Below are 14,549 nucleotides of genomic sequence, written 5' to 3'. Positions count from 1 at the left end.
CCCGCTGCAGACCAGGGACTTGCACATGTGCTGTCGCACTTGGCTGCGCTGGGGTGGGGGACACACACTCATCTGGAGGGCTCAGGCGTGCTCCGGGCATGCCTAAGCACGGGGTCCCATTGGCGAGATGGGTGGGGACCTCCAGAGCTAGGGGTGGGGCGGCACCGAGGGCACTGTGTGCACACCCAATGGTACAGTGGGCGCCGAGGGAATTGGGCAGCCGCTGAGGAGGTCAGTAGGGCCCAAATGGTGGATTCAGGCTCCTAAAGCAGCAAGAGGCACCCAGATCCCTTGGAGGAGCCGAGCCTCTTCAAGGAAGTCTTGTGACTCCTGCGAGGATGACGGGGCTAAGCAGCTGGGTTCCCGTGGATGTGTGGGGCCCGGCCACGACCCGGCTTTCCAAGAGGCATCCCAGCTGCACGCCAGCAGGCTGCTCAGTGCCGAGGGGGGCAGGCTCAGCGAGTTCATTTTCCATGCTTAGCCTTGAACTTTGCACACACCAGCTCCTTATCTGCACAAATGGACAAAAGCAGCCAGACTCCCTGTCCCCTCCCCCCCTTTGTACAAGCCCCAGGCTGTCGGATAACATTGCTCTGAAATGTCAAGGCCTCCCCATGGCAGAACTGCTCTCACAGGTGCCTTGAGGACAGGGCACCAGTCCCAGTCAGCCTGTCGGGCTCTCGCTTTCTCCTTCCAAGTGCCCCGAGCTGCCTCCCTAAGTAAACATGCCGAGCGTTTCTCAGGAGCCTTGGCAGGGAGCCGGGCGCGAACACAGCAGAGCAACGGCCAGGAATGCGCATTCTCACTGATGTTTGAACCAGGGAGACAGTCAGCGCCTGATCCCCCTGTGCTGGTCCTGGCCATGGCCCGCACACTAAGGGGCAAACTCCTGGGGTGCCCCCAGCTACCAAGACAGCTGCAGAGGCTCTGCCGCCTGAAGGGTGGGGCATGGGGGCAGCCCGCTATAGAGGATGCTGCCCTGGGCTCTCCCACACCCTCGCCACGTTTCCTCCTTGTTACGATGGAACGGTGAGACAGACCTAAGGCGAGGGAGGGGCTGGGTCTCCCGACACGTCTCACGCCCTGGGGTGCAGCTACTTTTTATCCCTCCCAATGCTGGGCTACTCGCCCACCCGCCCAGGGAGGACAAGTAACTCCCGGGCTTCACTGCGCTCCTGTCTCTCTCTCCACCACACCAGTTCGAAGATGAAATTGTGGACATCTGCCTTCAGCTGCTGGATACAAACCCCAAATTCCTTCGAGACCAAAACCGAGACTGCTCCCGCCGCAATAACCCCGTTTACATTGGCCGGGTCGTGAGCGCCATGGTGAGTCCGGGAAACTTTCAGAGTAGGCCAACAGGCAGCTTTTTATCTGCTGGCTGCTCCGCCCATCCAGTGGCCATTCCTCTCACTCATCCCCAGAGCCCATGTATTCCCTGAGCTGCCCCTGGGTAGCCAGCCAGCTACACCCCTGGGTATTATGGGCACCATTAGACAGTGGTGACATTGACCGCTCAGCCCAGCTGACCTGGCTGTGGTCTGTCTCATTCTGTATGTAGGGGCTACCTAGGCACCCCAGCAATTTTTCACACGGTCCGCACAATTGAACCACACTCACCCCACAGCAGGGAGTTGTGGGGGTCACAGAGCCACTCAGGTCTGGGGGCCCTGTCAAACATGGGCCTGGGGCAGACTACCCCTTTTGCTCCCTCCCAGTGGCCCTGCCCCCAACTGGTGTTCCTGCCAACGGTACACACCGTGCAATTGCATAATGTGAATACGGCTGGGGGCAACCACCATTGCAGTGGTAACGGTGAATGCCAAGGGCTGCAAACAGCCAGTGTTAGAGGCAGGTTGATTTTCCTTTTAAGAGGGTGATTGTCTGCAGCTGCCTGGGCATTGGGAGAGGTCCCTGGGGGATGGGTTAGGAGGCAGAGAGCAGGCAAGGGGAATAAAGGTGAGTGACCACGTGGCTCTCTCTTCCTCTCATGTATAAAATCTCCACCCATCTGTCAATCCATCCACTCACTCTTCTACCTCTATCTATCCCTAAACCCATCCATCCGCCCTTCATTGGTCTGTTCTGTTCATCTACCAGTGCACGCATCTATCCATCACTCCTCCAGTTATGAATCCATTTCTCCACTGATCTCTGCGTCCGGTCCAAACTCACACCCACAGCTTCCCTTCTGACTGCTCTTTTCATGCCCTCTGCTCACCAGGAATCTCATCGGTTGTGTTGCAGGTGAATTGCAATGATGATCAGGGGGTGCTTGCAGGGCGCTGGGACAATAAGTACGAGGATGGGGTGAGCCCCATGTCCTGGATAGGGAGCGTGGACATTCTCAGAAGGTGGAGGAAGTACGGATGTCAGCCAGTCCGATATGGCCAGTGCTGGGTCTTTGCGGCAGTGGCATGTACAGGTGAGGAGACCAGCTGACATTTCCCCCTTCCTCACAGGACTGGATCATTCAGATTCCCACGCGCTCCTCACATTGCAGGGCTCACAGTGACCCAGCTGACACTGGGGTGAGGCAGGAGTAGCTCTGCTGAGGTCCATGGCGTTAGACAAGGGAAACCAGACTTGTTCATCACAGGTCAGCAGGGGAGAGTCAGCGCCGGGCTGATTTCCTACCAGTTACTCTCTGTGTTAGTCGAATTAGTCAGGAAACTGCAAACATGATAAAAACACCTTGGTTTCTCAGTTACTTCTCTCTCTTGTCCCCCCAGCACGCACCCCCCCCCCCACAACAGGGCGCAGCGTCATGTACTACATCAGGGGTTCTCAAACTGGAGGTTGGGACCCCTCAGGGGGTCGCGAGGTTATTACAGGGGGGGTCACGAGCTGTCAGCCTCCACCCCAGACCCCGCTTTGCCTCCAGCATTTATAATGATGTTAAATATATAAAAATGTTTTTACTTTATAAGGGGGGTCACACTCAGATGCTTGCTATGTGAAAGGGGTCACTAGTACAAAAGTTTGAGAACCACTGTACTACATGAATGACAAAGAATAGTTTAAAATAATGTAATTAATCCACAGAGACCGTTGAGAATGTGAATGATTTACAGAAAATTCATTGGCCTTCCCCCATGTGCACCCAGGGACAAAGTCTCATGTCACAGCAGTCTAGATCAAAGGTAACTTTACCAATGTGCGGGGAGTCAAACTGGTGCAAATCAGAACAGAATCCGGCCTTACATTTTTCAAGACACACATATACATGCACGCACTTATTTTTCTTGGGGACAAAGTGCCTGAGGGTTTGGCCTTGTTCTCCTGAGTACATAAACAGGAGGAAGAAAATAGCTAAAACGTATGTGGACTTCTCAGGCTGGCCCACCCCTACCGGTGGCCTTCAAAACTTTAGAACTACCGATATATTCCGAAGGGTGCCCCGTTTATTGTAAGCAGCAGCTAGGAGATTAAATAAACTGGTTGGATGTTAAATTCTACCTGTTCATGGAATCCCTTGAAAGCATTTCCCCAGTCTCTTTTGTGCCCTGTTTCTAGTGAAGTATCAGAGCTTGACAGACTGTCAATGTCACTGAACATCCCTTCCACCGGCCGGAGCTCTGGCGCCAGCTCAGAGAGGGGAACAGATGCCGCTTTCAAGCACAAAGCCCCAAATCCTCTTCATGCAGGCAAAGAGGGCGATTCTCAGTCAAAGCTGAAGGCAGAGCCGATGTTGTTGATCTAAAGGAAAATCTCTTCCCTGGTGTTTTAGCTCCTGGAAATCAGGAGACCCACGTTTTCTATCCTTGGCTCTGTCACTGACTCGCTGGAACGGGTATGCTAGAGAATGTGACGATTGCTCCCCAGTCCAGCCCCGCCAGGCGCCAGCGCACTGCTGGGAGCACTTGTGTTCTGAGTGTCACGTCGGGCAAGACCTGCTCTGTGCATGGCTAGACGACATGGTGCTTAAGAAGCTGTTGGCCACCTGGCACCATCATTGTTGCCTCCCCTAGAGCATGTATGAAATTTTGGCCAAAAAAAAAAAAAAATGGGTTGCTGTGGCCACAACCCCTGTCTGTGACATGGTCTCTCTGGGCTTCCACACAGCAGCCTGGGCACCTGGTAGGACAATGCTTCCCTGCATTGCAGAGGGGTTGTGAGGCTCAGGGAGTGGACAGCACTTGGAGAGCCTGGGATGGAAAGGAATTCCAATAACCAGTCACCAAATGCACCGGGCTTCACCTCTCCCCTTCTCACTTCCTCCCCAGTCCTGAGATGTTTGGGAATTCCCACCCGCGTGGTGACCAATTATAACTCCGCCCACGATACCAACAGCAACTTGGTCATTGACCATTACCTAGACGAAATGGGAAACCTGCAGAAGACATCCAAAGACACGATATGGTGAGTAGCATCCACGGCAAGGGACGCTGTGCTTCAGGGTGAAATGCTCATCATAATATCCTGGGCTACATGACTACTGCTCAGTACGGCCTGCCAGGAGCTGGGCTATGCAGGAACGCCGGCCACGTTCTCCCCTCAGTTACAGGCAGATCTCATGCAGGGTTGAGGCCCCCGTAAGATCAGTAATGGTACTTGGCAATGTCCCCCTCAGCAAGCATTGAGCAAGGGGCAGAGGACAGTTTCTGAGTGTCCCTCGCAGACAGCGCTGAAAGCTGTGACTCTCTAGGACAGGCCCCTGGACACCTCCTGCGTCAGGGATGCAGACGACATGAGCTTTCAACTCTCTCCCCCCTCTCTTTGCTTTCCTTACAGGAATTACCATTGCTGGGTGGAGTCCTGGATGACCCGGCCCGACCTGCCCCCCGGCTGTGATGGATGGCAGGCTTTGGATCCAACTCCTCAGGAGAAGAGCGAAGGTAAGGAGACACTAGAGGCCGTGGGCCTGATGCCTGCCTGCGAAAGCCATCAGCCCTGCCTGGTTCTGTCCGTAGCCCTCACTGCAGGACCCGTTTTATTCTCTAAGACAGAAAAATAGCGCACTAGCCCTGCTCCCAACCTAGGTTGTGGGGCCCCCTGGTCTCCGGCAGTCAGGGCCGCCGAGAGCGGGTTCAGGCCCCGGTGAAAAACATTTTTCGGGCCCCCCAGCAAGGGTGGACTGGCTAAACAGGGCCGACGAGGGGGGAGGGGGGAAGCCGGGCCCAGGATTTTTTCGGGCCCCCCAGCAAGGGCGAACCGGTTAAACAGGGCCGACGAGAGGGAGGGGAAGCCGGGCCCCGGACCCCCTTCCGGACCGCCGGGCCCCGGTAATTTGTACCGGCTTCCCCCACCCCTCATTGCCCCTGCCGGCAGCGTAATGCTCAGGACTTTCCCCAGCCTTGGCAGGGGTTCACGGGGCTTACTTGCCCTCTCGCTGTCTTCTGCTGCAGCCCTAGGAGAGCGTCCCCCTGCCCTCTCCTGGCCCTTCAGCCCCTGGTGGAGCTGGGTCCTTTTTTATATTCCCCCAGCTGGGAACGGTCAGAGCCACTCACTTGATGCTGCGCAGCTGGGTCGGATGATTCCCAGCACTTGCCTGCCGGGCTCGTCTCCAGAACAGAGCTGGCCGCTCCCCAGCCCTCCCGGCTTTTAAAGGGCAGGCTGCCCCGTTACAGAGGCCAATTACTGAGTGCTCACTTCAGTCCAGTCCAGATGGTGTATGGCACGCGCCCACCATCCAAGATCCTGACTGGCGCGGCTCACCCAGCCCGCATTCCCATGCGCACGGACCGTGCTCGCTAAACACGGAAGACTAATACAGAGTCCTTTCTCCCCAGGGGCATACTGCTGCGGGCCAGCTCCAGTCAAAGCCATCAAGGAAGGTGAACTGAGGCTGAAAAAATACGACATCCCGTTTGTCTTTGCGGAGGTCAATGCGGACGTGGTTTATTGGGTGCTGCAGAAGGATGGCTCCAGAAAGAAGACCATCCACTCTTCTATCGTAGGAAAGAACATGAGCACAAAAAGCGTGGGCAAAGACACCAGAGAAGACATTACCCACAACTACAAGTATCCCGAGGGTATGTGCTGCTTGTCGGAGGATGTGCTGCAGGACAGGTGCCAGCTGGTGTTCATTTCTTCTGCCGATTTGTGGGCAGGAACCATGCTAGTTCCCACTGAGCTCATAGGATCAGAGAAATATGGGACTGGAAGGGAGCTCAACAGGTCATGATGAAATAGAGGCAGAAAGGAAGGGCAAAGCAGATGCAGCTTGGGGAGGTCTGGCCACTGCCCAGTGAGAGAAAAGCCAAGTGCTGGGGGATAAAATGGGGGGAACTCAGGATTGGACAAGAATCATCTAATTAATAAAGCATCTGATTGGTCAAGCTGCAGTGGTCTCATTCAGGACGGTTGTGGGGAGAAGGGCAAAGGCAGCTGGGGCTCCTGTGTCGACCTACCTGGTAACAATGATCTTTTCATGCACTGCAGGATCCGACCAAGAAAGGGAAGTGTTTGCAAAAGCAGAACTCCAGAAAAGTTACCTGACTGCGGAGGAGAAGGGCGTGAGCATCAAGATCAAGGTGTCCGAGGGCATGAACAATGGCTGCGATTTTGACGTCTTCGCGGTCATCAGCAACAACACCGAGACCGAACGGCTGTGCAGGCTCATGTTCTGTGCCCGAACTGCCAGTTACAGTGGAGTCATGGGCCCTGAGTGTGGGATGAAGGATCTTCTGAATGTCATTCTCCTACCCCATGCAGGTAAGAGACTGGCTCTGGGAATGATACTGGAAATAAAGCAGGGAGAACGGAGCGGAGAAAATACTCTACTTCCTGGACCAGCCGAGCTCTTTTAAACACAGTGGCAGCGTAGTGATTTATACCAGCTGAATATGCGGCCCTCTGTAGCTGTCCATCCCTCGCTGTATGTATTGCAAAGCACGGCACAGCTCAGCATCCTGTGTGTATCCTACGGCCGGATCTGAGACAATAGGGGAGATCGCAGACAAACGTTGTAGAGTGTTTTCTCCATTGTGGTAGAACTGGCATTCTGCCGAGCTCATTCTCAAACAGTATTTTGTACTGTGGAGAGGGCAGTGTCTGTATGGTACAGAGGGACTGACTTTGAAATCAGTGCACAGAATGGTGCATGTCTACCTAGGAGTTTAGCTGCTCAGCACCAGGGCATCTAAGAACCGTGAAAGACTTAATGTTTGTTTTTTCAATGAAGATCTAATTATTTAAATCCTTGTTACTCCCCCTGCCCAGCTGTTCGGGTTTTCCATTGATCAGTATTCTGGGAAAGCCGAGTCAAATGAGTGAGTTTTGTACTTTGACCTGAAGGCGACGAGACTGTGGTCATTCCCATGTGCCCTGAGAAGGCCAGGACTGTCTGGTGGCAGGCGAGCTACCAAGGCAGCTTTGCCCTCATGCTCACCCATCTCCTTCTTGCGGCTGGCAGTGCCTTTGTCTCAGTAGAGCGTAGCGCTGATGGGCAGTCTAGGGCAGAAATGCTATCTAAGAATACACTGCCAGGAAGAAGCTTGCCAATAGCGTGACAGCTGTATCATCCCTTTTCTAGGACATCATAGGCCAGAAGAACCTCACAGCCAGATCTAACCTGGCTGTCATCCCAACCGCTAAATTTATATGCAAACTTTTGCATACAATTTGCATCCACAAATGGGATTTGTGGGTGCAAATCAAGCAGGCATCACGTTGCATGGACAAAATCCAATAATCTAGATGGCACCCACTAATCCCATCTGTTTATGCAAATTCTGGTTTTAGCTTGTTCAAAGTTGGAGCCCGTTTTTGACAATTTGGCCCAACATATTGTGGTTATTGACTGCTGAGACTCAAATCAACACCGATTAACACAACCCTCATTCCAGACTGGCACTTTGCATTGAATTGCTAAACGAGCTGTGAGCTGAGGACAATTTTCATTCTGAACATCAGGTTCCCTGTTTTCAGTTTGTGCCACAGTCGTGTGCGAGTCTACAGATGTTATTTTACTTAATTCAATTATATAACAAGCCGCCTGGGTCATCGGTTCATACAAACGATGGGCTGGCGCAGTGCAAGAATTCAGTGTTTGTGTTTAATCCCGTAAATAATAAAGGTGCCAAACATACCTTGGAGGCAAACTACCAAGATAAATAGCACCTTGAGGCTGTTATTTCCTCTGGGCCGGCTCCCAGCTGAGACAGGGAGGTGGTGTTTATCCTGGTAGGCAGCCGCCAAGCTGCATTAGCCACTTTCACTATCGCACGGAGAGGATTTTGAAATGGCTGTGCGGCACTAAACCGCAGCCTGCCTCTACGTGCAAGCCCCCATGCGGGCGGGTTGTTATTTGATAGGCTCTGGCTCTCTGGGCTTCTGCTTTATGGCCAATGCAGCGTTCAGTGCTTTTCTGCTTATTTATTTATTGTTGTGGATTTGCAATCTTGGATGAAAGGATAAAGAACATTATTCAGGTAGCAGGGCCGGAAATGGATTTGGAGATGGGCCAAAGCAGCGTCTGTCTGATTCTCTCCAAATGAGTTGGGCTTATCCGCATTGATCTCTCTTTCTAGGTCTTTATATCGCACTCATCTGTCCCCTCTCAGAAGAGGTTTCTCTCTCACTATTTCTGCATTCTATTTTCTCTCTCATTAATACATTTTTATTTTGAAAATTCTGACTCAAGCTGCTCCACTCATTGGTATAACCAGGTGTTCCCAAACCCATTTACAAATGCATGAAGTGTTAAAGCCAGGTTTTATGGCTGCCAGGCCCATCTGGACCTGGGTTTTACAGCCCGGACCCGTGCTCAGCTGATAGAAACCCTCTTAGTGCAGACACAGCTTAAACCAGCAAAAAAGTGATTTTGCCAGTTCCTCAAGTGAAATCATCTATATTGCCGGGGATTTCACAACCTTTCTAGATAGGACAGTTAAACACCAGAATAGATTTACAGCTAGAAAGTTTTTCCTGGAATCTTAAGCTCTGGAATAGTCTACCAAAGGAGGCTGTGGAATCCCCATCACTGGTGGTTTTTAAGAACTGGTGGGACAAACACCTGTCAGGGATGATCTAGGTTTACTTAATCCTGCCTCCGTGTGGGGCCTGGAGTAGATGACTTCTTGAGGTCCCTTCCAGGCCTCCGTTTCTATGGTGTAAATTGGGAGTAACTGCACCTAGGTCAAAGAGTTACTCTGATAGTTTTACAGCAGGGTGAGATCAGAATCAGTCCCTATGGTGATGTAGCTACCTCTGGAGTGGAACGCAGCAGCTGTTGAACAACGCACAACAATGCTACCCAGTGGTAAAGGACAGGACGTGAAGAAGACCTGAAGCATCCATTTGAAAGTGTGCAGTGAGTCCAACAGGGAGCCTTTACTCCAACTGGCATTTAGCCAAGATAGGTGGTGCTCACTCCTCGACTCTGACAAGAAATGCAAGAGGTTCTTTAAAGGGGACAGCTTGTCAAGACCTCAGTTTTACATCTGGTCTAAATTCCATCAAAGGATAATGCCTTTTAGATTAAACAAGCTAATTGCAGGAAGGTTAGCATAAGGTTTCTCTTTTAAAAGGTTTCTGCTCTATCTAAAATGCTAAACTAACACAGCTCAATAGAGAACAGAACATGCCGTATCAACGTGCGTTTGGATTTCCCTTTCCTCACAGGGCATGTTTGCTAAACCTCTTATCCTTTTTCTCTTGCGCTGCTCTGCTCTCCTTCCCTGAGTGTAAAAAGGATCAGAAAGAGGTCTTTAACCTGGAAAGTGCTTTTGAATCCTTCTGGACGAAAGACTCCATAGATGAGAAGTTTGCTATTTCACAACAGACACTGAGGCCTGAGCTGACTTACAGGTCGCCGGTGTCGGCCAGAGGAGACAGGCCTAGAGGATCATGCACAGAATCCAGCTCTCCCGAGCACCAGTGCTCCGCTTTCCCCAATACTCCATGCTGCCTCCTGCCACCCAGTGCCCTGTGGGGACCAGGGTTCCCCGGCTCTCAGGGGTTTGCAACTTCTCTCCAGTTCCCAGTGTTGCTGCTGGAGCTGAGCAAAGGGGACTGGCAGCCCGGTGTGCCCAAAGCCTGCCCCCGTGAGCGAGGCAGCTCCGCAGGGCTGGTGCTTGTGGTAGCAGTTGGCCCGAGCACTGCTGTGTCGCTGCGGTTACGCCGCCCTCCCCTGCCCCGACATTCATCGGCAGAGCTCCATGTGGTGTCAGTGAAACCCAAAGGGGCGAGTGGCGACTCACGACCAGGCTGCCGTCCCATCAGCACTCTCGCCGGGGGAGCCCCGAATTCCAGTCACGGGATTAAGAGACCATTCAGCAGCTCCCTGCTATCGCACAGCACGGTCACTGAGCAGCCCCATCAGCTCACCCTCCGAGGGGCCTCAACCTGCCCTAACACCGCAGGGAAACGTTGCATTTGCTTGCAGCTTTATTGGGCTGGCCAGAAGCAGCCCGCGGACCCAGAACTGGGTCAGCACCAACAGAACCAGCGGGGCTCACAGGCCCTACACACCTCCGTCTATAGCCTTCCAGAGACTATGGATTTGTCTGGAAAATGCCAGCAGTGTAGGGGTTAACAGCAGCTGAATGTGAATCCCAGTTTAGTAGTGCAAGTTATGCATGAAGATTAGAGTCACAAACCAGGCCTGTATCTCATCAGATAACACAGGACTCATTCCTCTGTTTGCAATCACTTCCACGGTGCCCCTACACTGAAAGCATCCCACACCCAAGATCTGGGGGCCCCAGGCTGCTGGCGTAGCCGGCTGTAGCTTGCTCTGCTGCATGGTTCTTGAAGCAGACACTCAGCATCATCCCTTGCTATACCAGTGCTACTCCTGCCTGCCCCAGGCTTCCCAAGGCCAGCTGCCCTGGGCACAACCCCTTTGGATTTCCAGTTCCTCTCCTCAGCCTTCCTGCCTAGGTATTGCCATCAGACTTTGCCACTGTCTCTGGGGACAATCCCAACCCTGGAAAACCAGACATTGCACCACGCTCAGAGCCAGGGTGGGGGGCGGCTCCTCCCACTGACGTGTGTCTGTGGCACCTGCTTGTGCCAGACCTGAAATCGCCCCCTTTTCTCTGTCATTTCCATCCCTGACTGCAACAGCTGCAGGGAGACAGCTGGCCCCAGACTAGGTGATGGCCCAGCCCCCAGCTCAGTGATCCGTGGGCACCAGGAAGCCAGAGGGAGTTGAGCTTTTGGGGGACACTAATCCGGATCTTTTTCACCTTTCTCTCCAGAAAAGACGGTGCCCCTGCGTATTCTGTATGAGAAGTACGGCAGCTGCCTGACCCAAGACAACATGATCAAGCTGGTGGCCCTCCTATTTGAATACCAGACTGGAGATATCGTCCTTGGGGTCCGAGACATCTACATAAAGAACCCGGATATTAAGATTAGGGTAAGGGCTTCAGCATGTCCCCGTCCTGGCACTGCTGAGCACGTGTCCAGTCCCTGCTCAGCTCCGCAGACGTGGAGGGGACTGGGACACATTCTCAGCCCAGTATCCTTGGTGTTAGCCAGGCAGCAATAATGAAAGAGATGCAGCTTGCAGCATACGCTCCCCCCCCCCCCATGCCTGGTATTGAACTGACATCCCTGCAATCAGACACGGGAACCAGCCTGGCTCTGCTGCTGCACTGGGAGAGCGCATGCCTCTGGCAGTCCTGTCCTGGCGCCTGTGTCCCAGTGCACACGGGAGTTCGATGCAGTGCCAAGTCAGAACTGAAAAGCATCAGCACCTCCCTGGGCCCCAATCCTGAGACCGAACTGCCAGCCACTTCCCACAGCTCCCCGCGCCCAGTGCGGCCCGTTTCACCTCACTCAGCACCGGAAAGGAGGGGGAGACCCAGCAGCCTCCCGCTCTCCCACAGGACCCTCTGAGGGGCTACTGGCTGAGCAGCTCACAAACAATGCAAGGGGGCTTGAGCCCGCCAAGGGGACACTGCAGCGTTGCTGAGCAATTCAGGGTACAGCCCCGTGGTGTGGGAGGAGGTCAGGTGCCAGCTGTGAGGGCAGAGAGGAGAGACCGGAGCTGAGGGCGGAAGGCAGGAGGGGAGCAGGCTGACGTGGGCAGCGCTGTGAGGGGTTTGCAGCAGCCTGCAGGTAGGTTATAGCGGCTGTCAGACGGGCAGGGTGCATTGCCACAGCTCTTGGTGACACACACACAGCCAGTAAGCGCAGAGCCAAGCCAAGCCATGGGGCCAGGAGCCGCAGTAACCGGCTTTGTCTCACTAGAATCAATGAAGCAACTAATGCAGACACGGCCTGCCGTGAGTGGTGCTGCTTCATGGCGAGGGGTGTGTGTGTGTCTGGAGCGTTATACACTCAGTCAACTGGTCAACATTAACTAGAGCAATGGAAGGGAGTGTATCTGCACACACACACACACACACACGTGCACACACACAGTACACATACGCACACACGCACGTATGCACATGCGTACACACACACACACATACACTCTCTCTCTCTCTCTCTCTCTCTTTCTCATGGCAAAAGGGACTTCACTGAGGATCCAACTGATTTCTTTTCAAAACAGGTTTTAGGGGAGCCAATGCAGAAGCGGAAGCTGGTGGCAGAGCTCACCCTGACTAACCCCCTCTCGACCCCTCTGTGCGGCTGCGAGTTCACCCTGGAGGGGGCTGGTCTGACCCAAGGACAGAAGACCCAGGAGCTGTAGGTGTTTTCTACTCCCACTGCGGGGTTGGGCTGCTGTGGGGGGTCAGGGGCCAAGTTTGACTTTCGAGACTCGGCGAGAACTTTGCACAGGGAAGGCGCTTGCCCCTCCTCCAGTCCCACCTCAGCCAGGGGGCTGCCGTGGGGACGTGAACTCTGTGAGAGATTGCAGCTGCTCCTGCCCCAGTGACAGTCACTGAAGGGACCGGCGGAGGAGGGCTGGTGGGGGAAGCTCAGAGCATCCCCAGACCAGCCGCCCCCAGCAGGGAATAGCGGAGGAGCACAGGCCCAGCAGAAATAGCCGTACGGAACAGTCCGGGGGCATTTGGCAGCAAGCATCCTGAGAGTCGATTTGCTGCAGTTCACGGAGGACGCTCAGTGTCATCTCCGATATTAAAGGAAAAACTCCCCCCCACCCCCCAAACAGTTTGTTTTGCTGCTCCCCAAGGATCTCCCCTCAGGCTGGTGCTGCCTCTGAGGACCAAAGGGACAGGCCTGTCCAGTGTCCCCGGGGCTCTAAGGAGATGGGCTCCCGACAGGGCCACGCATGGGTCTGGCGAAGGTACTTGCTAGTGACCGAGTGACGCTGGCGGGTGGTGCTGGGGTTTGCTGATTTTACCTGTGCCCCCACAGCGCCAGCCCCGTTGAGCCAGGGCAGGAGGCGAAGGTCAGGGTGGACTTGACCCCCCAGCTGTCTGGCCTGCACAAGCTCGTGGTGAATTTCGAGAGCGACAAGCTGAAGGGAGTGAAGGGCTATCGCAACGTGATCGTCGCCCCGCTGCCCAAGTGAAGCCGCCTGACCCGTGCTCGCCTGGCCCTGCCGACGCCGACATGAGCCTCTTCTCAAGAACTAACGACGATTCCCACAGAGACCAGAGACCTCGCCTCGCCCTGCACAGCCAGTCCCAGACGCTGGGCGCCTCCGCCATTTGCTGGGTTCAAAAGGACTTCACTGAACTCAGCTGCCAGCCACTGACCAGAACAGCTCCTGGAGCTGGCTGCTCCAGCCAGAAGCGCCTGGTGCAGCCACCACACCCCGCGCGTCAGACACTTCTCCAGTCGGCCACGGTCAGACAGCAAGGCCAAAATCAGCCCAAGCTGACACCCCAGTCCCATGTAGGGTGACCAGACAGCAAATGTGACAAATCGGGACAGGGGTGAGGGGTAATAGGAGCCTATATAAGAAAAAGACCCAAAAATCGGGCCTGTCCCTATAAAATCAGGACAGCTGGTCACCCTAGTCCCAGGCCTCCTCACACACGTTTGATGGACCTCTCAGCAGCATTACCAATGGCCCCGTCAGCTGAGCGGGATGAGTCCAGATTGAATCATAGAATCATGGAATATCAGGGTTGGAAGGGACCTCAGGAGGTCATCTAGTCCCACCCCCTGCTCAAAGCAGGACCAACCCCAACTAAATCACCCCAGCCAGGGCTTTGTCAAGCCGGGCCTTCAAAACCTCTAAGGAAGGAGATTCCATCACCTCCCTAGGGAACCCAGTCCAGTGCTTCACCACCCTCCTAGTGAAATAGTGTTTCCTAATATCCAACCTAGACCTCTCCCACTGCAACTTGAGACCATTGCTCCTTGTTCTGTCATCTGCCACCACTGAGAACAGCCGAGCTCCATCCTCTTTGGAACCCCCCTTCAGGTAGTTGAAGGCTGCTATCAAATCCCCCCTCACTTTTCTCTTCTGCAGATTAAATAACCCCAGTTCCCTCAGCCTCTCCTCATAAGTCATGTGCTCCAGCCCCCTAATCATTTTTGTTGCCCTGCCCTGCCCTGGAGAGGATATGATCAATCTACACCAAAGCAGGACTCCACTCCCTGTCCTCTGCCATGCCCAGCTGCAGGATCTGCCTCTCCTTGGAGGCTGCATTTACCGATAGGCTGGGATCCTCTCAATGCACCGGGCCCATCTAGAGAGCAGAGGCCATGCTGCAGAGAACGCAAGGCTCCTC

General features: G+C 54.2%; 1 protein-coding gene across 1 annotated transcript in view; it reads left to right on the top strand.

Moving 5' to 3' along the window:
* TGM2 (transglutaminase 2) overlaps window positions 1–13,378 on the top strand; it is a 35,142-nt gene extending 21,764 nt beyond the window's left edge. The window contains exons 5-13 of the mRNA XM_065414382.1: window positions 1,200–1,328; window positions 2,248–2,425; window positions 4,227–4,362; window positions 4,735–4,838; window positions 5,733–5,975; window positions 6,385–6,657; window positions 11,148–11,308; window positions 12,452–12,588; window positions 13,222–13,378. Of these exons, the coding sequence (XP_065270454.1) occupies window positions 1,200–1,328; window positions 2,248–2,425; window positions 4,227–4,362; window positions 4,735–4,838; window positions 5,733–5,975; window positions 6,385–6,657; window positions 11,148–11,308; window positions 12,452–12,588; window positions 13,222–13,378 (1,518 nt within the window). The remainder of the gene's footprint in view (window positions 1–1,199; window positions 1,329–2,247; window positions 2,426–4,226; window positions 4,363–4,734; window positions 4,839–5,732; window positions 5,976–6,384; window positions 6,658–11,147; window positions 11,309–12,451; window positions 12,589–13,221) is intronic.
* The last annotated feature ends 1,171 nt before the right edge of the window (window positions 13,379–14,549 follow it).

The sequence above is a fragment of the Emys orbicularis genome, chromosome 12, assembly GCF_028017835.1.
Source record: "Emys orbicularis isolate rEmyOrb1 chromosome 12, rEmyOrb1.hap1, whole genome shotgun sequence".
Lineage (NCBI taxonomy): Eukaryota > Metazoa > Chordata > Testudines > Emydidae > Emys > Emys orbicularis.
Note: the sequence above shows the minus strand (reverse complement) of the source record. Positions and strands in the feature narration are given on the sequence as shown.